Genomic DNA, 24,147 nt, shown 5'->3' with positions numbered 1-24,147 from the left:
AGCAGCCAACTAAATAGACCAATTGTCGTACCATGTACTAGGCAAGTATCTCTTCAGGTTGCCTCTTAGTGGAAGGGCTAGGTGGGTTTCCTCCTTCAGCAGTGAGATCTCCCAGTGCTCCGTCCATGTCAACAAGATCGTGCTTTGATTTGCAGAGGAAAAGGAAGCAAGCTAGGCTCTAATACCACTGTAATCACTTTTGGCGAGTGATGAGACAAAAACACAGAGATAACTGCAATCTACACCACTAAGTTAGGAATTTCAAAACTACTGAAAAAGAGAAAGGGAGAGAGTAGACAACACATGGCGGAGTTCCGAGCCAAGACAAAGACACGTGCCCCTTTTGGTGTTTCTTTATTATTACACTTCACAAAGAACAAGTTAACAACTCCCAAGGGCCCAACTCTCTCGGAGGCCCTGCGTCCAGATGCTCCAGAGGAGTGACCCCTAGGGCACTTACAAACTTACAAGGAATGCCCAAAACAGAGCTCAAAAAAGCATCAGATCCAAAAGCACTTAATGCTGAACGCATCTGCATCCAAAAGCTTATCCCAAAAATTGCCAACTGCTGCCAACACAGAAAGCAAAAATCCGTACAACAGTGCCACATCATTAGTCAGCGCAATTTGCGAAAATGTCCGTACAACATGTCAGTGCAAATTACGGGATTACGTGTAGCTGCCACGTGTCATCTTTCTCCGTAACTTATCACTATGTGTGTGTGTGTGTGTGTTCTTTTTATGATTTAGGCCCCCTTGGCACCTCGGCAAGACTTCATGAGTTTGTATTTCTCTCCTTCTTCTTCTAGGTTTTAGGCCCCTCCACGGGTTCCTACAAAACTCAGTCCCAAGACCCAAAGGTCACTCAGATGTCCTAGCATCAAGCAGATGACTTCAAATGCGAATAACACATAGAGAGCATTGATCATGGCACAGTGGATTCTGGCTTTGACCATGAGATTGGCATAGACCACCTTTCTAGGGGGAGTGAGTCTAGGGAATGCGTCTATGACCTCGATGCAGAAATCATAACCCTTAAACCCGTCACATCCAAAATTACATGCTCCTATCTATGAGAAGGAACCTTCAACTGTGGTACATGCACTTTCGATTTGGAAGCATTACCTTCCCAAGACTGTCTTTGTCATTAAGGTTGGTCACCAAAGTCTAAGATCACCCAAAGCTCAATCAAGAACGCCATGCAGTTGCTTTTGACAGCAGACAAATCAACCCCTCTGCCGCACAAAAGTCTCCAACCGGCTGGCTGAAAATCTACAAAGGTACCCGGCACAAACCATCGCACTTGAATCACCTTTCGATGTTCAAAACACAACCCAAATCTCGTCCAACTCCTCACTGAAAATCAGCAACACTCCTTGGTCGACAACCACACAATAGTTTTTCACGACAAACACGCAGAAGATACAAATGAGTCCCCTCTCGATGCAAAAGCGCTAGTCCAAGGGTGCTCTCCGCGATGTAAGCTCGCCCTCCTACTGGTTGAAAAAATGCAGCCCGCATCAGCCCCTCCAGAAGGTGTGGAGACAAGGGAACGCATGGGGAGAGAGAGAGAGAGAGAGAGAGAGAGAGAGAGAGAGAGAGGGGGGGGGGGGGGGGCCTAGAGAAGAGAGAAAAAACGCTAGAGAGGGAAGATATAGAGAGTGTGGACAAGCCCTATGGAGCAATCTACTTACGAGAGAATACAAGGTTTTGCAGACAACAATGCCAAAATCGAGTGTCCTCCTCCCTCTCCCTATATAAGGAAGTAACCAAAATGCCTGACCCACACCTCAATAATCCATGTCAAATAAATGGAAATATGAAGGATCAAAAAAGCATAAAAATAGGGCACCCACCAAAAACGCCACAAGTGACACACTAGACAAAAAAACAATCCCCCATGATGCCTAAGAACTCTATAGGAATGCCTCACAAGGCTAGGCACAGCCACAAAGAAGCCCTCACTAACAAGGTCTAGACGGGAAAACTCACGAGATGACCTCCAAAGATCTAACACGGAGCGTGATATACTTACTATTAGTTCCCTAAACCAGCTAGGATGTTTGTCTTCCAGGTGGAATATAGAACCGTGAGCTCTGTATTTCCATACGCAACGAAGTTATTCCCTGATTGACAAAATTATAAAACCATTGTAGCCAGACCTGCCATCCCATTCATCACCCTATCAAGGTTAACATGACAATTCACTACCCATTTAAATATTGCTGTGAGAATACATGGCGTCCTTATTTATTGATCCAGCCTCTCTCTCTCTCTCTCTCTCTCTCTCTCTCTCTCTCTGGAAGCTGTGGAAGCTCCACATACCGCATCTTTAAGCATGTGAAGCAGAGTGGTCTTGCCTGCGTTGTCGAGACCCAAGAAAAGAATTTTGGCCTCCTTCTGCCAAATTCCGAGAGAGGCCAGAAAGTTGTAGAACCAATCTACCAAAAACATGGCGGGTACAACAGATTGGAACTCCGAGGTAGTCGATGGAGTTTTGAAGAAGATGGAGTTGTACAGACAGGAGTTCAACTTTGATTTGTCTCGTCGTTTAAGTTGTTCATGCTATTATTAAAATTAAACCATAGCCCCCAGGGACACAAGTCTAATGGTAAATGAAACCACTTGGTTGTGGATTCAAGTGAGTTGGGCCCCCTCTTTGTGCACCTCCAAAGAACCCATTTTCATGGCATTGATCTACCTAATAAGACGATTACGACTATCGAGATTTATAATTGAAATGCCGAATATCTAACCTTGAAAATTAAGGCCCACTTAATGACAAGCGAATTTTTTTCTTTTACACTACAAATTAGGATATGTGAGCATTTCTTGGTTGGCCTTTTCTTCGTAATTTCACGACGGATTAAGATGTACTCAATATATGTTTTAGAACTTCTTTCTTAAAAAACCATGTCGCAATGTACAAATCAAGCGAGCACTAACATGATAAGCAAGATGTTTGCTCATTTTTCTACAAAAACTACAAAAGTGCTTTGCTAGCTATATGTTCACATAGAAATGGAGTTAAGAACTAGAGTGCTTTGTTAGCTGCATTGTAGTGTATAATGCATAGAAGTAGATAGAAAAATGACAATACGAGGTAGATTAATACTTTTACTTCTATCTGACATATTTATTGCTTAAGGGAGAGTGCATGAGAGAGAAAAAGAGAACAAGATTGGGGGGGGGGGGGGGGGGGGGGGGGGGGGGGGAGGGAGAGAGAGCTTGCGCTTACTGTCAGTGTGCTTTTCCTCGTACATTGCAATCAAAATGTTTCGTATACGACATGAAGACCTCGCAAAAAACCATAAAGTGGGTCAACATTTTTGTAATTTAATGTTTTTAATCATATTTTAAAATATTATGTTTTATATTGTATGGATGGTATGTCCTTCCAATGGCGATCGAGGAGCAATCTCATAAATATGACTCATTGCTTTTGACTCCTCATCATACTCTTCCTACCTATGCTTGACTTGTATAGCAAATATTGCTTCATCAATGGACACTGAACCAAGGTTGTGTTGCATTGAACAAAGATAGTTTAGAGGTTCTGTAACAATTACTGGTCTATAAAGCTTGTAAATAGCGGAAAATAACTTAACATAGTGAGCATTTCATTAAGAGCAAATTCCTAATGAGCATACAAGAGTGCTTGGTTGGAGATAACAACATTAGCATAACACCTAATTAGTTTGGCATAACAATACTTGAAAGAGAGAGAGAAATAGAACAATTGACAACTATTGAGGACCGGATTTACATAGACCGGTCCCCCCTCCATTAGGTATTTGTATTATAACTTCTCTCATTAAGAGAGACTTTGTACAATACAATTCTTTGTGTTCCTTGGTAAAAACTCGTCGGTGCTATGAAGATGGAAGCTTCATGCACCAATCTTACATGTGATAACACATAACATCAGTTACTCGTTGGTCTCAGACCCAAGACCTCACACACCTTCGAAGATGGTGAGAGCTAGCGGGGTATGAGAGTAGATCTAGAGGAAGAAGGAGTATTCTTACGAGAAAGAAGTATTTCCTCACTTAATTACTCTTGTAGCTTTGCTTTGCTTAGTAATTAGATAATAGAGGAGAGAAGCATGGCATTGAAGCTTAGCTCTTGGTTGGATTTGCATTCCATGTCCAAGAGTTGTTGGTGTAGGCCTCCATTCTCAAACTTGGAGAAGAAGATGAGCTTTCCATTAAAGCTTGGAGAAGGAGATGATTTTCTTGCTCTACACATGAGTTGTGTGAGTGTGTGTGGAATAATGCCCTTCCAAAACAGCCCCCTCTCTCCTCTTGGTTGACCCCCCTTGCCAATTACTCATGTTGCATTCCTATTGGCCCTTGAAAAGCCTAGCCAATAGTATTTGAGTATGAGTTTTACTCTTGCTGGCTTCCTATTGGCCCGTAAATAATTTGGCCAATAGCCTTTGAGAGGCCCAGTCAAGAGCCTTGTGACAAGTTTCCATCCTTTTTTCCATTTTGTAAATGCCAAATAATTAATTTAATTATCTGCTTTGCTATTGGACCTTTTAGTCCTTTGGCCAATAGAAATTAAGCAATTTTAGGAACTGCTTAATTATCATTGGACCTTTTGACTGTCCAATAGTCTTTTAGGGAGACTATTTCTTATTGGTTATTTTTTGAGCATTTCTAAAAATAAAATTTTAGTTTACACTAGCTAACTTCTCATTGGTCCACCTCTGTGCCCATCCAATAGGATTCAGGCAAGAATTGGGGGTTTCTTTGCATGCCTGACATGTTTCCTCTTTACTTTGTGGAAAGGGTAAGCTTAGGTGTATAGTGTGTGTGTGTGTGTGTGTGTGTGTGTGTGTGTGTGTGTGTGTGTGTGTGTGTGTGTGTGTGTCTAGTCCTTATTAAGCTTTCTCATCTTCCCAAAATGTTTTTGCTTTTGTCCTCTAGCTTATTGGCCTTTTGCACACACACAAAGCATCCAATTCCATTTACAATTGACCATTGGACTTTACACTTTGAAATTTTGGAACTTAACCTTTTGGAAGTCTTAATGGGCTGAACCCTAAGGTCTTTGGAGCCCATTCATTGCACATTGCACATTGCTCTTGTGCAGATGGTACCCCTTTGGATCCCTACTGTGGGCCCCCTACTGTGACCAGTCTGCTAGCTTTACTAATAATCTAGCTTTTTCTCCCCTGGTACTTCCCCATATTAAATGATCAGTTTAACATGAGAAAATCATTTAGGAGAATTAGATATTAGTTATTATGACAGGTTCCTTGGGCAACCCTTGCTGGATATATCCTCCAATTAGTGCCAAGAGACTTCATTTGGAAAAAAACCCTCACTCTGCATGTGGTTATAACAGTGTGTAACTTCCTTGCCATAGCCATGGTTGGCATATCTTGCAATCAATGTGCTATTGAAGATGACAATTTGTATGCTTATCAAGAATTCATTGTGCTTTCATAAGGGCACCGAATCTCTATATCGACCAAAGCATCATCAAGCACGGCATGTTCCCATCATGAATTTCGAAATGCATGTGAAGTTCTTCCATAAGGCCACATGCCTTCAAGGTACAAGCATAGGTGATTTCATTTGTAGAAAGATCTCCCCTAATGAATAGGCATCTTTGTATAGTATGGTACAAATCCTTCTTTGGAGCTTTGTGTATCTTGCTAACTTCTTCAAATCTTTCTTTTGAGCATAGGATTAGGCTTTTAGTCTGGTTAGGAAAGAGAATCTCGTTCTTGTTGACTTTCGTCATGCTCTTGTTGCAATCTATCCTTGAGTTGTTTACGTAACATTGCCTCTTCCCTAGATTTGTCAGCAGGTTTGTTGTTGCTTTGTGAACACAAGCCAGTGTGAAATTAGTCCTTACCTTTGTTTTCCCACTTCAATGTCTGCAATGATGCCACAATCAATAGGTCATTACATACCCTGGCTATGCAGTATGAACTGAATATAGAGCTTCAATAGGTGATCATGAGAGGGAGGAAATTAGTCAAGAGCTTCCTAGCCCTATCCATGAGTGACATGATGCAACATGCCTTAAGAACATGCAAGAATAGGTGACTATGGTTTGAGAGAAGCCCTAGCTCTATATTTATGAGATCAATGACAGCTTTCACATTTGAGTGGCCAAAGACTTGACTTGGGAAGGTCACAACTGAGGCACAACAAGCCATTCCTGCTATTTAGGATCCCAAACCTCTCTGGAACATCCGCTCTCTTCATCTTGGCCACCACCAATCACATACAACTTACCATCCATTGCGACCGTTGCCGCACCAACACTGGCCATATTGCATGTTCGACAGCCATTCCCATTTAGACATATGAGTGCAATCCAGCCTTTAAATAGTCCTGAGAGGACCACAGTTGTAGTTGAAGTGTTAACCACGGACTCTACCACCATGGATGTAGCCAGCAGCAATATGCATAAGGTTGTAAAAAAGTAATAATTATAGATGTAAGCAATGTTGAAAGACACTACCAGACATTCCATCTATGAAACACATCAAAGTGATTGAAATCAATGCCCTCAAGGAAGAGGAACTCCCTTGGAGTGGTGGTAGCAATGGATCTAAAGTCGTTTCCATTGAAGGCTAGACATGTGTGTATGATGGGGTAGTAGCACGACATACGGGATCGATGACCCACCATGATAGACTCCATTGTGGGGACGAGCTAGGGTCCATGAAGCAAAGAAGGATGTGGTTTTTGTGGATGTTGAGCTAAGGGCGAAGGGAGGAGAGGGCTCGAGATTCTAAGGCCTAATGTTGGGATTAAAGCCCAAGTGGCCTCTTATACGGATATGGTTGGCCGCCCACCTAACTCACTTATCACTAACTCTTTGTATATACTCACTTTTGGGAGATAACCCTTCAAACGATTCTCTGCATATTGTGTAAGCTCTCTGTGTATCTGTGTGTGTGTGTGTGTGTGTGTGTGTGTGTGTGAGAGAGAGAGAGAGAGAGTCGATCTACGCTCCACTCCGCGACTTCAATTGCTATCAGAGCTTGTTTCAGTGCGGTTTTGCGTAATCGCGCGCGCACACTTTTCAGGCAGATTCTGGATCCGGAGCTTGGAAATTCACACTCAGCGTTCCGGGAACATTTCCAGTAGGTGACTTGCGGCTTTACTGCCCTTTCGAAGATGTTTATGCCCTCAGAATTTCGTTTTGAGTACTACATCAGAAGATAGGTTTCAGCCGCAAAGAAACCCGTCTTGTGTAGATTGGCAAGCAGGAGGTGGTCGGCATCAATATCGGCATCGACATACATCACTCATTAGTCTTCAAAGCATCATCTATAGACCAGGTACACATGTATATCATCAGATATATATATTGCAGTCTGCATTGCTACTTCTTGTGCTTGCCAGGTTCCAGGGGAGGTGTGGCCATACGACGGCTTGACACCACTGGCATGTATTGCAGATTGATGTACTGTGATTGTGGGTCTGCTAGTCATGAGTCACGCTAGCAGACAGACTGCCGCAGCGGTCATAGGACAGTGATTGGTCTATTGTAGGATGTATGCTAGTTCTGGGCAGTTTGCTGAGCCATCTGAGAGGGTCGTGTGTGAGGTTTTTTGAAGCCAAGCACTGGGGGTTGGGTTACCCAGTGTGAGGTGGATTAGGTTGCTGGATTTCCCCTCTACATGCATCTTCTTCGACGACTTTTATCCCATAGGATGTATGACTTTGTGTAGACACTGGATTACATCTTATGCGTCAGGCCGTTGAGGCATTGTTCAGGGTTCAGTCTTGAGACAAATACAGGTTCTGTGATCGCCCAAACAAGAGACAGTGTATGCTTACATGACAGCATATTACAGAGATTTTTAGATTTGTCACTGGTCAGCCATTTATGATTGTTTTTGAGCTATCTTTTGGTTCCCAGAGCTCAGTTTACAGGGGAGACTCTGTCAAATTTTTTTCAAAATACTGACAGTTCTTGAGGAGAGGTGTTCAGCTTGTTGTTTACAGCTTGTTTATTGTGTATAGAGTCCAGTTTACAGGGGAAACTCTACCGGATTTTTCCCAGAAGTAAACAGTTTGGTAGATATGGCATCTTCTCAAAGTGAGACTCTTTACAACATAAAGAAGCTGGATGGCACAAACTTTCCATTCTGGAAGAAGCAGATTTGACAGGTTTTGGTGCAGAAAAAACAAGTGAAGCCAGTGAAGCTCGAAGGGGAGAGACCAGAAGGTATGGCTGAAGATGAGTGGGAAGAGCTTGACGAGTTAGCTTGTTCCACAATCATGCTAACACTGGCAGAAAATGTTTACTTCAACGTAGCAGAAGATACTACAGCGTATGGTGTATGGCAAAAGCTATGTGGTATGTACGAGAAACGAAGTGCTGCTTCTCAGATTTACTGGCTCAAGAAATTGGTGGATTTGAAGATGAAGGAAGGGACAGCCATGTCAAATCATCTCAATGAATTTCACACAATTTTCAGCCAGTTAACAGCACAGGAGATAGTCTTCCCAGATTCAGTGAAGGCTATGTTTCTCTTAATCACTTTGACAGACAATTGGGATACTTTTTGTACAGCGTTAAGTAATTCTGTCGCGCCATAAGGTCTTACAAGTGCCAATGTAGAAGGCAGCTTGCTCACAGAGGAAGTGAACAGGAAGAACATTGACAAAGGCAAAGGCAATAGTGCTTTGGTCGTTCGAGGGAGACAACAGTCTAAATAGAAGAAGGGTAAGAAGGCACAAAACCGAAGTAAGTCTCGTGACTCGAAGTCAAAGGATGACATAGAATGCTACCATTGTGGCAAGAAGGGTCACATGAAGCAAGACTGTATGAAGTGGAAACAAGAAAAAGGCAAAACAAAGAGTTCTGAGCAAGATGAAAAGAAGAGTTCAGTGAAGATTGAAGAGGTGAATGTCACAGGATCTAGTTCAGACAGTGATTTGGGTATAGCAGCTGGTGACATCTTCCTCACAAGCAATCTTGATTCTGTTTTCTTAACTGCAGAGGATGGACATGCTATGAGTGATTGGATTATCGACTCATGGGCATCTTTACATGTTTCTCCGCACAAAGAGTGGTTTACATCATATGTGGCTACTACAGATTATGTCAGACTTGGCAATGAGCAGGTTTGTGACATACTTGGAGTGGGAGATGTGCAGTTGAATTTTCAAAATGGCTCTTCTTTATGGCTCAAGAATGTCAGACATGTTCTAGCAATCCGAAAGAGCTTGATCAGTACAGGGAAGTTGGATGATGCGGGTTACGTGACAGTTTTTGGGAACAACGCTTGGAAGATCTCCAAAGGTTCGATGACTGTAGCACATGGCAGCAAGTCACGAAATCTGTACACTTTACATGTTTCAGAGGTTAAAAACCATGTAATTAATGTGATTCAGCAGCCAAGTGTGTCACTATGGCATCGTAGGTTGGGACATATGTCAAAAAGAGGAATGGAAATACTTTCTCATTATGGTTATTTGCCTGGCTTTTCATTTCAAGAATTTGAGTTTTGAGAGCATTGTGTTTATGGTAAGTAAACAAAGGAACCACACAGATCAAAGAGGAATCGTAGGGATGAACGGTTAGCTCTTGTGCACAGTGATCTATGCGGACCAATGCCTAGTTTGTCACTAGGGGGAGCAGCGTACTTTTGTACCTTTATAGATGACTATTCTCGCAAAGTATGGGTTTACTTCTTGAAGCACAAGGATGAGGTGCTCAAGGTATTTAAGACATTCTTGCAGCTTGTGGAGAATCAGAGTGGTCAGAAGCTGAAGTGCTTGAGAACTGACAATGGTAGAGAGTACGTTTCCAAAGCCATTCAAGACTTTTGTGAAGCAAAAGGGATAAAGCGGGAATTTCCTGCACCATACAATCCTTCACAAAATGGAATTGCAGAGCTTATGAATAGGACCATACAAGAGAAGGTCAGAAGCATGTTGTCAAATGCTGAGTTGCCTGATGGATTTTGGGCGGAAGCAGTAGCTACAGCAGTCCATTTGATCAACAGGTCTCCTAGTAGGGTTCTGGATAAGAGTGAAGTGGCCGAGATGCTATGGACAGGCAAGGCACCTTCGTATAAGCATCTCAGAGTCTTTGGTTGTGAAGCTTATAGCCATATTCCTAAGGAGTTCAGGAATAAGTTAGAACTAAAGAGCAAGAAGTGTATATTTCTTGGCTACGGAGAATCGGGCGAGATGGGTTACTGGCTTTGGGATCCTCAGTCCAAAAAAGTTATTCGTAGCAATGATGTGCATTTCAATGAAGCCAAGTTTCACGCTAAGCCAGAGAAGACAGAGGAGATCAGAAGAGTTGTCTTCAGGGAAGATGGACCTAGTGCTAGCACATCAAGACAGCATGGTTAGGCTCCGGAACAGCCTATAGTGGCTAGAGAGGCAGAATCAGTTGTGGTGAGATGTTCTGAGCGTGTCTTCAAACCACCTTATCATTATGTGCCATCTCTACATTATGTCATGCTCATAGATTGCGGAGAACCATCTTGTTACAAGGAAGCATTACAAGTGGTTGACTCGAAAAAATGGCAGTTGGCCATGCAGTCAGAGATGACAACTCTGCATAAAAACTAGACATGGAAGCTAGTTAAATTACCATAGGGCAAAAAGGCTCTACCTTGTAAATGGGTTTACAGGTATAAGATCACCGCTCATGATAGTCAGCCAAAGTACAAAGCAAGACTTGTTGCCAAGGGCTTTAGGCAAGAACAAGGCATTGACTTTGATGAAGTCTTCTCTCCAGTGGTCAAGATGACTACATTGAGATTCTTTCTTGCATTGGTTTCCATATTGGATTTGGTGTTGCACCAAATGGATGTCAAGACAGCGTTCTTGCATGGTGATTTAGATGTGGAAATTTACATGTAGCAGAGCCAGAAGGGTTTGTTGAGAAAGGCGAGGAAGATTTGGTATGCCAGTTGTTAAAGAGTCTTTATGGCTTAAAACAATCACCGAGGGCATTGTACCATAAGTTCCACAAGTTTATGCTTTCTCAAGGCTACAAACGTAGTGAGTTCGATCACTGTCTATATACAAAGAAGGCTAAGGATGGCAGTTGGCTGATCCTTATTTTGTATGTGGATGACATGTTAATTGTTGGCAAACACTTGGAAGAAATTTCAGCTTTGAAGTCAAAGATGGCAAAATTGTTTGACATGAAAGACATGGGTGAATCAAGTCATATACTTGGTATGCGCATTGAGAGAGACAGATCAAAGAAGTTGATTTAGTTATCTCAAACAGAGTATATTGACAAGGTTTTGCAACGTTTCAATATGGAGAAGGGAAAGGCATTGAGTGTTCCATTGCCACCATATGTGAAACTTAGTAAACAAGATTGTCCTGTGTCTGAGGAAGAAAAGGCTGAAATGGATAAGATTCCATATGCGTCTGCAGTGGGTAGTTTGATGTATGCAATGATTGCTACACGTCCGGATATTGCATTTGCAGCGGGAGTGGTTAGCAGATATATGTCAAATCCTGGCAAGAAACATTGGGAGGTAGTGAAAGGTATCATGAGATACTTAAAACATACAAAGAGTATGTGCATATGCTATGGTAGCCAGGATTTGAGTGTCAGAGGATACACTGACTCAGATTATGCAGGAGACTTGGATAAGAGGAGATCTACATCAGGGTACGTCTTTACATTGGCTGGAGGTGCCATATCATGGCGATCTCGATTACAAGATTGTATTACGCAGTCTACTACAGAAGCTGATTATGTTGCAACAAATGAGGCATGCAAAGAAGCTATTTGGCTTCGTAGATTGGTAGCAGACTTGGAATCAAAGTAGATATGCCAGAGTTATATTGTGATAGTCAAAGTGCTATACAATTGGCAAAGAATCCAGTGTTCCATTCGAAGACTAAGCATATTGATGTGAAATATACTTCATTAGGGAAGTACTTGAAGACAAGCAGATACAACTGCAGAAGATCCACACTAAGGACAATCCTACTGATCTACTCCCAAAGGGACTTCCAGGAGAGGGCTTTGTGCATTGTCGTGAGTTATTGGGCATTGGATAGATGGCAGCCATGTAAATCTTTGTACATTTATGTTCATAGATTTACAGTTACTTAAAGTGCCACGTTGGACTTTAAGTGGGAGGTTGTTGGGATTAAAGCCCAAGTGGCCTCTTATACGGATATGGCCGCCTGCCCGCCTAACTCACTTATCACTAACTCTTTGTATATACTCACTTATACTTTTGTGGATAATAAGGTTTTGGGAGATAACCCTTCAAACAATTCTCTGCGTACTGTGTAAGCTCTCTGTGTATCTGTGTGTGTGTGTGTGTGTGTGTGTGTGAGTCGATCTACGCTCCGCTCCGCGACTTCACCTACTTCTAGAGGAGGGAAACACGGTGATGCTTGGCCTATGATCGTGAAGGAAGCCATGCCAAGCACAGAAGGGAAAGATCATTTGGGATGCCTAGAAGAACTCTTGCACTCATAAAAAAAGCAGGGCTAATATTGGCGCCTGACCATGTGGAAAAAAGAAGGATAGTAGAAACACATGGCTTAATGAGAAGCAATAATTTTGAATGGAGATGTTATGCTAACAAAGTGAAAAGTTAATAGAAAGAGTAGTAAAATCAATATTTATTTCCTAAAACTAGAGTAAGTTAGAAGTATTTTCAAATTATTTATTGACTCTTCAAAAAGTATCAATTCTTTTACTCAATTATGACGTTCATACAAAGCGTTTTTTTTCCTCTTTCCCTTTGTCCACAAATGTGCTTGCCACCTTGTTGTTGTGTCATTTTAACATTGTCTATCTATTTCAAAAAAGCATACAACTTTTCAATAACTTTTATTGATTGATTCTCTTGATTACATGTCACCTACTTATTACATATATATACATATATGTGTGTGTGTGTGTGTGTGTGTGCATACATACATAGATTTTATTATCATCCTCAAAGGTCAAATATGACCTATGGGACCAAAGATGCATGTGATTCATTATGTGTGGGACTAAAAAGTGATTCTTGACGCTCGTGATTGAAAAGGAAAACCCACACTATGGCTAGGAGAGAAAGTATGTAGGTTTAGGTCGTGGTTGAACATGTGATGGAAGCAAGTTTGGATGTGAGAAAAAGCTAAGTACTCTAGTAGTGCATGGTCCTCATACTCATGAGGGATAGCTAATTTGATCGATCGCAATGCTCTTTTGGTGAAGAACATCATTTTGTAGATGGGGGGCAATATGGGTGGTGTAATGTATGAAGCATGACCCACCGGATTCCTCCTACGTCGTGATATATTGGTGTTGTAGAGAAGCTTCATTTACTTTATCAAGACATCATGCAACAAGTTAATGCATCCCATATCTCAAACCACTTTGTTATGTCTTGCATCCATTTTGTGCCCAAGATCTTTCTTCTATGTGTCTTTTGAGCTTTTTTTGCTTGCTCCCTAAGCAATTGTAGGAAGTTGATGTAAGGGGTTTTGATGCATCTTATCGTGTATTTCACAACCCTTTCCATGCCCATAACCTCAATTGGAAGAGGTCTTGAGTTAATAAGTAGGAGGATATATGGTGTTTGTGTCTTAACTTGGAGAAAGTCTACAAGAAATCTGGTTTGGATATTCTAAAACTCTTTCCAAGTAGACTTTGAGATGCTCCCCCCCTCCCCCCCATGCTTCAACTCCATAAAGGGAAAATTGGTGTCAATAATGTGTCAAAAAGTTACTTCTTAAGAACCCAACATTTGGCATCCCATGCATTACACATGTTCTCAAATGAAAATACGCTCTCTTCCCAGTTCCATATGATGCATAGCACATTCATGCAACTTGTGATTAGTTGGAACCCTAAGGCCAAGGTACTTGAAGCTCTCAACCACTTCAAGTGTCTTGTTGTTGGACACAATGCATGGTGTCTCCTTATGGTTGGTTTTCACAAGCATAACATTTGTTTTGGATTCATTCCCAATCATCCTATTATGCATGCAAAAATAACAAGGACAACCATAAGCTTTTGTGCATCCTCAAAGAGAGAGAGAGAGGGGGGGGGGGGGGAGATATATTTTTCAATTGCACACCCAGACATACGTACATACACACATTGTTGGGGTAACAACCAATCTAGCCACACATTTATCCACAACCTATTAGCACACCCATCACAGTGCATTCATGTTGTATGAGCTCTACCCATCCAGTGTCTTTGTCTCTTCTCCTTCCTCGAATGCACATCCATGCACTCCTCCCCTACATCCAATCCTCTCAACTTGTATCAGAGCTTACGGAATCTCGATCCTTGAGTGCACACTGTGAGTTTTCATAATTGAAGCTTAAGGTCAGCTTTTGGGAGCATCAAAGCTTGAGAGCTCTGTGTAGAGAGATTTTGCAGCTATTGTATGCCTCTATGGATTTTGGAGCATGAAGCTTGATATAGGAGGCCAATAAACACTATGTGGGGTGTGTATGTGTTTTACACAGGCAATGCATTACAAGGTTGGTGCTAGAATGTTGGCTCTACAAGGTTGGCTTTAATTAATGCTAGAAGGTTGGCTCTACAAGGTTGGCTTTAATTAATTCTAGAAGGTTGGAGTCTGTGATTTTTGTAGCATTGAAAAATGTTGAATGAAGGTAGTGCTGAGTAGAAACTCTAGCATAAAATAGCGTTGGTGTTTTTTGCTTGTTAGAAGAAGGCATTAAATTAATGCCAACAGCAAGGCAAAGGAAAATTTTAATAATGGAAGAACCAGAACCTACAATGTTGGGAAAAATAGCAAAAGCGCAATAATCTATCAAGAGCATGAGCATGTTTGTCATGGAAATAGGCCCTTCAACAGCGAGGGTTGTTTTGGCAATCCATACTTGTAGCTGGTATAAGTAGGGCAGTTTTGTACGTACTCCATGAGCAACACATTCTCATTGGATTTGTAGCAAAGGAATTTTCTTAGGCCATATGTATGTATAGTGCCATGTGGTTGTGGGTTCATGATTATGGTGAATTGTCCTTGCAGTCTTTCATGGCAAGATCAGCTTCTTCAATGAGAAGGCGGAGTGCTAGAGTACTCATGTATGACCATGTTGATTTGGCTTGAGAAGGACAAGAGCCATAGCAGGCTATAGCGGGCAAATTGCGTGCATTACTAGCCCACTATGCCTCTTGTCCTTCTCAAGCCAAATCCACATGGTCATGTCCTTAGGGCTTGACACTTCTTGTACGCAATGTGCCAACTCTCATTCACCACATCATTCCCAGGGCGTATCTGCTACCATTTGTGGATTGATCATGTCCTTAGGGCTTGACACTTCTTGTACGCAATGTGCCAACTCTCATTCACCACATCATTCCCAGGGCGTATCTGCTACCATATATGTGGTAGGGATGTGTGTGAATACACTTAAGACCACTGGACATTCTAGGGCTGACTTAGATTTCTATTTTGTGCACCAAGCAATACACTCTCTGTTTGTGCCTTGAGCTGCTTCATCTTCTCCAAGCTGTGTGTACATTCCTGCAACCCTAATTCCAATAGGTTTGAAGTGCCAAATAAAGAAGAACTATTATGTAAGATCTAAAAAGCTTCTTATGGCTTGAGTCAAGGGTCCACAACAATTCAAAGCACATGCTGAGTCAGTAGTTTGCTATGTAGGATTTGGTAGAAGCTAGACCCTTTCTTGGTATGTGTATCAAGCGTGATAGGTCTAAGAGGATTTTGGAGCTATCTCAAGAATCATAGGTTCAAAATTTCTTGCATTGTTTCAATATGCAAGGGGGAAGGCATCAAGTATCCTAACTTCGGGATACATGAAACTTAGCAAAGATGATTGCAATGGAAATGGCCTATGAACTTTGAGAATAGAGGAATATGGAGAATTAAAGTGAGCATTTTTGTGAGATCACTTTGAGAACATAGAGGGTGAACTTAATTGATGGTAGCAACATAAACATAGTACTTAATTAACTTGGCATGAACAATACTTTTGCAAGAGAGAGAGTATTTGAGAACATGACAATAGTTGAGGACCGGATTTACTTGGAGTCGGCGGTCCCCCATCCAAAAGACGTTTGTATTATAGATTCTCCCATCAAGAGAGACTTGGTACAATACAATCTTTGTGTTCCTTGTGACCTTGGTGATGCTATGAAGATGGAAAGCTTCATGCATCACAAGCATAACATAAACTTTGCAAAAAGCATTAACTATCCCAAGTCTCAATCCCAAGGCCTCAAACACCTTCAAAGGTGGAGAGAGCTAGTGGGGAATGAGGGTAGGGAAGAGGAAGAAGAATCATTCATAGGAGAAAGAAATAGTTCCTCACTTATCATCACTCTTCTTGGTTAGCATAGCATAATAGCATAGTAATAAAGATGAAGAAGATGGAAAGCTTAAGCATTGAAGCATGGCTCTTAGTTGGATTTGCACTCCATATCCAATAGTGTAGGCTCTCCACTTTTCAACAAGCTTGGAGAAGGAGATAGAGCTCTTGCACTTTACACTCCACACAATGAGAGAATGTGTGTGTGTGTGTATGTGTGTGTGGGAGAGTATACCCCCCTCTCATGCTTGGTCCACCTCTCTCTCTCTCTCTCATATTATTTAATTATTTCATTTGGACATGTGTCCTCTTTTTCCTCTTTGAGAGAAAGAACTTAATTATTTATTTTTATGAATCTAAATTCTCATTGGACCCCTTTAAAACCTATCCAATAGGATTCCAGCACATCATGAGGGCCACATATGGAGGATCATTTGAACATGTGTTTGTTATGCTTATTGAGTCATTTGGTTTGAATTGAATACTTCAAGCACTTAGTCAATCAAGCATGGAAACTTTTTATACCTCTTGAGAGTTTACCTTTGAATTGAACACTTCAAAAACCTTAGTCATTTAAGGATAAAAATCACCTCAAGCTTTGGGCAAGGTTCCCACAACCACTTTAAGCATCTTAGCATCTCATGCTTGGGTAGGTTCCCACCTCAAGGTTAGCCCTAGCTTGCCTAAGGTCAAAGGACTTTTTAACACTAACTTTTGGAGGTCTTTAATGAAGCTCCATTAGATGCACGTTGCTCTTTGATAGACTACCTCCTTTTGGACCCCTATTGAGATGTAACCATCTCTCCTCTTGGTCCCTTGCTGAGGTAAATCTAGAAGCACTTATTGCACATTGCTCTTTGGTAGACCGTCTCCTTTTGGAACCCTATTGAGATGCAACCATTTCTCTTTTTGGTCCCTTGTTGAGATAGGTCTAGAAGTACATATTTATATCCTAACTCTTGTTTCCCTTTTATCTTCTCATATTAAATTACTAGTTTAATATGAGAAAATCGTTTGGTAAAGTTAGATATTATATTTTATGACATTATCTCTCTCTTGAAATCATAGTCGTCCTTGACTATGAGGTAGAGAAGATAAAGCCTAGTCATTAGTCCATGTTTCATAGCGGGTAGAGGATCCCTTTTTACCCTATGACATCATTCCACAATGGATGACTAATCCATTTGGTGCTCGAGAGACTTGGCTGCCGCAAGGATGTTTGCTCTTTAGTCCATATCATACTTCCAAAGTAGAGTGACAAGTTCTACTTGGTGTTTGGGAGACGTCATCACCACAAACATGATCCTAGGAATGCATAACTTTTTAAGTTTTGTGCACAAAAAAAAAAAGAGAATGAGTCTTATAAGACAAAAACATTGTTCATTTAAAATGCATTTTCATTTGCTTACTCTAATGTAGCATTGTAAGCATTGACAAGGTTCATATTATCCTTCAGCTAAGTTCCTTGCATCCATCTAGCATCTTTAAAAGGATAATTCTTAAACTTAAGAAGATATCATTGGATAACCTTGCCATTTCTTAGTAACTTGTCTTCATGTCAAAGAATCGATTCGGGTTGCAACACCTCTTCTTGATCTTTGATCTCTGGCGGGTCCTCCCTTATTGGTTCTTTTTGTGGCTCTCCTTTGTAAGGCTTGAGTAGGCTCACATGGTTAACATTGTGAATGAGCCAATGGTTGGGCAACTTTAATTGATAAGCCATCTCTCGTCTTGATTGGCATAAGAATTTAGAAAGGACCATAGTATTTTTTGCTAGTTTAGCATAATACTCTTGGTGGCCCGTAGAATTATTGCCCGTAGTATGTCTTAGACGAGCCTTGAGAAACTTTAGCAAGACCCAATCATTTTCCTTTTTTTGTGCTAATTAGCGGCATCCCTTTTTGCCTTTACTTTGAGATGGATATAACCTCTTTAATCTTTGGAAAAGATTATTGTGAGTCTCGTCTATATTCATCAACAAACAACGAAGATCTTTCTGTGTACTTTAAGTAGTAAGGGACTTTTGGATCTTCCCTTTTTAACCCCGAAAGGTGCTTTCCCCATAGAAGTATGTACAATGTCAGTACGCATACTCTATAAGAGGTAGGTACTTCTCTCATTGAGAATGTTGATCTATTTTCATGACATAGGCTTTTAGTAGATTCAAGAATCGTTAGCTATTTCATTTTGGTCATCCGTTTGTGGATAATAGGCCGAAAGAGAAATTTAATCTACTTCCTAGATTCTCAAAGAGGCCCTTCTAGAAATTACTGGTCATTCTAGGATCTTTATCCGACACTATGGATGTTGGCAAAAGCCATGATACTTGAAAATTTGAGAATTAAAGAGGGTTGGTTGTTTGATGTGCCTTAATAGTCTTTTTGACAGGCATAGAGTGTGTTTTCTTGCTAAGCCTATCGACTGAAACAATTTAAGTTGCTTCCCTAGATCAAATTTCAATTTTTGGTATACCACGCATTTTGAAACATACTCTTGTATGTTTACTTTTCATGGTAGACAAACAGAGATGTGTTTCTACTTCTCGAAGAGTAGATTATGGAATCCCTCTTTGCCCCACATAAGGAGAAGCATGGGATTCATACATGACTTTCTTATTGTATTGGTGAGTAACATATAGCCTATTGCCATTTGGAAGATAACCATCCTTCAAGGTGAATGGTTCTTTTTTTCTTCCCTAATGCAAAGGATGTAATTACCTACTTAAATTCTTGGTCAGTAGCATACTCATCTATCATAAAAGATAGATCATTGTGAGTTGCTATAGACACCACATTTACCCTTGGCCATTGTGAAAGTGCATCAACCACTTGATTGTGCTTGCCAACAATGTGAGCAATATGAAATTTAAATTGCAAAAGAAAATTTGCCCACCTCATTTGTTTGTCGGAGAGCTTGGTTTGCATCATGAATTTCTTGAGGCTTTGTGATCCAATCGTAGGATGAATGGAGCCCCCAAGAGATAGTCCTTCCATGTGTCTAGGGCATGTAAAACAACTAAAAGCTCTTTTTTGTATATGCCCAAGACCCGTTCATCGGCATTGAGCCTTCGGCTCTCATATGCTATGGCATGCCCTTCTTCTTGAAGCAAAAATGCTCCAAGGCAATCACCACAAGCATCACATTGGGCCTCAAATGGCTTTGATAGATCCGGAAGCATAAGGACTGGTTAGGAGGTAAGCTTCTCTTTGAACTTGTCAAAAGCATTTTGTTCTTTAGCAGTCCATGAGTACTTAGCGTTCTTCTTTATTAAGTCATGCAATGGTCCTACTATTTGAGAGAATTTTGCTATGAAGCGTCTATAGTATGCACACATACCAATAAAGCTTCTTAGCTCATGTAGATTCCTTGGATTAGGCCATTGCTTTTATTACCTCCAACTTCGATGGATCCATACAGATACCATCTTAAGAGATAATATGACCTAAGTACAGAATCTATTCCTCTTGATTCCCTTTATTGCTACTTGTGAAAACATTAGAATCATTTACAGATTCTCTAACAAAAAATTATATACGCAAAAAATAGTGTTTTTCATTGACTTATTAAGAGCCATGCGTATTTACCAGGGATGTGGTGTTCCCTGACTCATTAGCATCTATGTACATGCTCTTTTCCCCTGTAGGTGAAATAGATTCTCCTTTCAAGGAACTTCATGTTGGCAGCCATGCAGTTGAACCATGGTGCCCCTAGGATAGATTTTAAAAAAAGTCTTCTTTGTCGACGTAGCTTTGGGCATGAAGCCTCAACTTCCCAATCAAGGGAGTGACGGAGGCTTGCTATCCCTTGAAATTTGTGTCAGTAGTTACAGTATCTCCCATCTCAAAAGCTTGAATGCCCAACTTAGTGGCCAACTCCCTAGATATGAAGTTGAAAGTAGAGCCAGGGTCAGACAAGATGAAGGCATCATGCTTCCTTACTTTTCCCCAAGCATAGGAGAGGGATGAGCCTTTGCAATGAGTATCCTCTTTTGGAGCTTCAACCATGGAAGCTCTAGGAGTGTCATTGCATACATTTCTTTTGGGACAAGAATGATAACCATGTCCTTGCTCCCCACACTTAAAGCATTTATGGTCTTTACAAAATAGCCTCTAATTCTTTGAGAGAGTGTGCACGTATGTCGCACGTGTCAATGCAAGGAACTTGCTGATACACTGTGTGCGAGCCACAAATGGCTCCAAGCACACAACAAGCCTAAACTAGTAAGCTCAAAGATGGCGATGGTGTGTCACTCACCGCTCTATGCTTGTTGTTGTGGAGGATTCCTCGTCGCGAAGAAGAGGGAGACGCCGCTACGCCGCGCTCAACCGCCTCGCCACCGTCATGCCGCCGCAATGCTTGATCGCACTCTCTCTCTCTCTCTCTCTCTCTCTCTCTCTCTTTCTCTCTCACATACACACACACACACGCATACACACACACAAGGAGATGAAGAAGAAGAAGATGGAGATGGAGCAAGAGCAATCTTCAATTGCACAAATGAGAGAATGAGTGATTTTTAGGTTTAGTTGACTTTTATATGAGCTCGCCCCATTCACACTTGGACGTCCATGCTTAGCCAACTAATCCCTTGAATGTTCCAGTTAGAGTGTGCCTCTCATTGACGATCACTCTTAACCTTTTCCTATGGACCGACAAGCCCGGTACCTGACTCTAACAAATAAATAATACAATGTCCGTCGTAGGTGATAGGAATGTGCGTGAGGGTTAACATGCTCCCTTTTTTATGTAGATTCCGTCCTCAGAAGCTATTGAGTTGAAGCTCGTTCATTGAGGTGGAAGAGCTTTTGAGATGAATGTCCTTAGCCTCCTTCAGTCACTGCAAAATCAAACAACATTGGCACAGTAATTGCATTCTCATAAGCAATTAAAAAGCATATGCAGTTGTAGGCAGACAATTTGATTGGTAACAAAATTTTAAACCATTTGTCAGCAATAAACATTAAATTACAATATAATCAAACGCATAAACAATTGTAAAGGTAAAAAAATTAAACAAGTTTGGGGTCGCTAATTTAACGATCGAAAGGCACTAAAGATCGACTATTAATACCATGGATAAGCTTCTCAATTTTCTCTGGTCAATTAAGTTGTTTAATCGTGAGAGCCAAGTGTTTCATGTTCGAGGGCTGACTAGAGGCTACACCTAGAAAACCTTGTAGTTAAGCTATGATAAAAGGAATTTCTCATGAAATCATCGCCTGACTGATTACTTTTTCTTTGACCCCCCAAAGTCTTTTCATAGTGATTCAATTTTGATGTGCGTTCTTATTTTGTATGCCTTGGGTTTTTTGCTTTTCAAGGAAAAGCGCCCACACTGGGAACCTCTAGGGCTCTAGTACCATAGGCGATACATGTGAGTGAAGTACCAAATCAAGCTTAGATTTCTCTTCCAGCTTAAGATTTTACATTGTGGAACTTTGATTTTTTGTTTGTTCGTTTTCAGCATTTTAACTTTGTAACTTTGGGGGGTCATATAACATTGTTACCCTCCCCAGGCTCATCACACTAGTAAACTCCCTTTATAATACTTAAGCTAAAGGTCAATAGGTACTAAGCCCACTAGAAAGCCCTAGTACATTTCACACAATGCTGCCTAAATTGGATTAAGAACCTAAGTAACCATTAATTATTAGGAAGGCATTCCCCATGGTATTAAGAGAAGATCTCTAACGCATAGCTTGGTCAAACTAGCTTAGTCGGACTGCTTGATTTTTAAACCTAGACAAGTGATTATGACAAAAATTACATTGAATTTAATGTTTGATACTAAACAAAGGCACTGAATATTATGCTACCAATCACAATTAAAGCAGACAAACATGGATGAAAAAAAGATAAGGGGCAATGCTAATGGACAAGAAACACCTGTTTGTGTTGATGGTCGTGCTTGATTTGAAGTGTGAACGAGAGAAAGATTCCATGAAGGTCCAAATCCTAAGGTCCAAATCCTAACAACAGCAACACGTTCCTGTACACACTAGGAAACACAAAGAATACCTCTAGGAGGCACATCAGTGGGAAAAGGTACCAACACTTATTGAACACAATTAAAAAAAACATAAGGGACCCTAACCTAATTATTTGCACTCCCCCTAGAGAATCAAGGGAATAGGATATTGTAGAGATTGGGAGGAAACCCTAAGGCTTAACCCCTATCCTCGTCGTCGCGATAAACAAAGTCATCATCCATGAGACCATATGTGCCATCCGTGTAGTCATGTAGATCTTGTTCTTCATCATAGATACCCGTGTTTACTAAGAAGGTCACCAGACGCCTATAGTCATCTTGGCCAAAAGGGTAGGCTTGTGCAATGGAAGAAACACTCTCTACTAAGTATGGATCAGTCGTGGTCAAGAGACGTATCAGCCACTCTAACTCCTCGAAATTCCTCTCACATGCTAGCGTACCTACCAAATCCCATTCACATGCAAGCACCGGAAAGACCATGTGAAACATTTGTGAAAAGTAACGAGGGTACCTCTAACCCAAGGCAAGAGTGGATGACTCTAGCGTACTAGCCATATCTGTACACGCAAATAGATGATGGTTAGAGTGCAAATATTACAAGGGTCGTGTTCTTGTGCATAATGTGTTTTTATGATTTTGTGTTATGACTCTTGCTCTTTTACTTTTTTATCTTGTTTTTGTGATTATAAGGATTTATATATACATTCCCTAAGATTGGAGATTAAGAATTCAGGGAGGAAGGTTAAGAGGGAAGCAAGTGAATGATGGATGTCAGCAAACACTCCCCCCTTCCTTGGGTAGATCATACCTTTTGAAATGATGTCGTCACCTCTTGAAACCAATTGTTCCAAGTTGTTATGGGTGAAGGCTTTAACCAATAGTTTTCGACCACCCTATGCATTTCATCTAGTTGCAAGGGTGGTAAGGTACTCTCCCATGATTTTATTTGCAACATTGTTGTAGGTAGTGAACTTACAACGGGAGGTGCAAACTCTTTCTTGCTTGTATGGATATGTACAATGGTAGCTGGACGTTGTGTTGAAGCTTCTATTTATGTATAGGAACTACACAAAGAGCAAGAACCTGAGCTAGGTGGAACAAATCGTTCTTTCTTCGGTACCCAAATTAGCTCTGGAGCAGGTGTGTAGCATTCCGTGATTTTTTTCTTTTCACGATCTTCAATTTGTTTTGGAGCCACAGGATTGAGCTCACATGGGCCCGGTGACAAGTAAGAGCATAATTTACGTTTTGGCAACCATATTTGATCATTTCCTTCATAGTAGCCTTGGGCTTCCAATAGTTTTTTAGGAATCCAACGCAACGTTTCTTTACATTTCTTGGGGAGAATGTGACGTCTCTTACCAAGCTCCTGTCTTTTAGCACTGGCTATGGTTCCTGAAGAAGCTTTAGGGACCCACTTGTATGTTTTCTTTGTTATATTGGGAAGAGTCTTGTGTGTCTCAAGCTTTATTTCAGCTACATCAGTTGAAGCTCTAGGGAGTTGGGCTATGGGGACATATGGTTCAACCTCTTGGACATGCAATGTTTTGGGTTTTATTTCCTTAAGAGGCAATATCTCAAGGACTATGGCTTGATTGGCAAGGCTAAGAGTTGGTTTCTGTGTTGTGACACCCCCTGTTCCCCAATCAATAGTGCATTTAGTGGCTATCATCCACGTGCATCCTAGCTTTATATTACCCTCCATAGTTCCAACAGGCATGACCAAAAAGTCTTGAGCTACAACCCCATTGTCATAACTGACAGAAGTGTGCCAGATTCCAAAAACCGAAGTTTTTTTCTTGTTGACACCTTTGACTTGGATAATACTCTCAGATAGAGGTGGCTTCCCTAACTGACACCACACCCCATATGATAGCAG

General features: G+C 41.1%; 1 protein-coding gene and 1 pseudogene across 1 annotated transcript in view; both read right to left on the bottom strand.

The window, feature by feature from the left end:
• LOC147419497 (small COPII coat GTPase SAR1A-like) overlaps positions 1-2,577 on the bottom strand; it is a 28,019-nt gene extending 25,442 nt beyond the window's left edge. Inside the window, exon 1 of the mRNA XM_086505996.1 lies at positions 2,325-2,577. Within this exon, the coding sequence (XP_086362122.1) occupies positions 2,325-2,453 (129 nt within the window). The 5' untranslated portion in view covers positions 2,454-2,577. The remainder of the gene's footprint in view (positions 1-2,324) is intronic.
• Positions 2,578-5,958: 3,381 nt separating this feature from the next.
• On the bottom strand, positions 5,959-12,450 carry LOC147419496 (putative F-box/kelch-repeat protein At2g29860; annotated as a pseudogene).
• Positions 12,451-24,147: the final 11,697 nt, after the last annotated feature.

Source organism: Adiantum capillus-veneris, chromosome 29, assembly GCF_014529385.1.
Source record: "Adiantum capillus-veneris isolate H3 chromosome 29, ASM1452938v2, whole genome shotgun sequence".
NCBI lineage: Eukaryota > Viridiplantae > Streptophyta > Polypodiopsida > Polypodiales > Pteridaceae > Adiantum > Adiantum capillus-veneris.
Note: the sequence above shows the minus strand (reverse complement) of the source record. Positions and strands in the feature narration are given on the sequence as shown.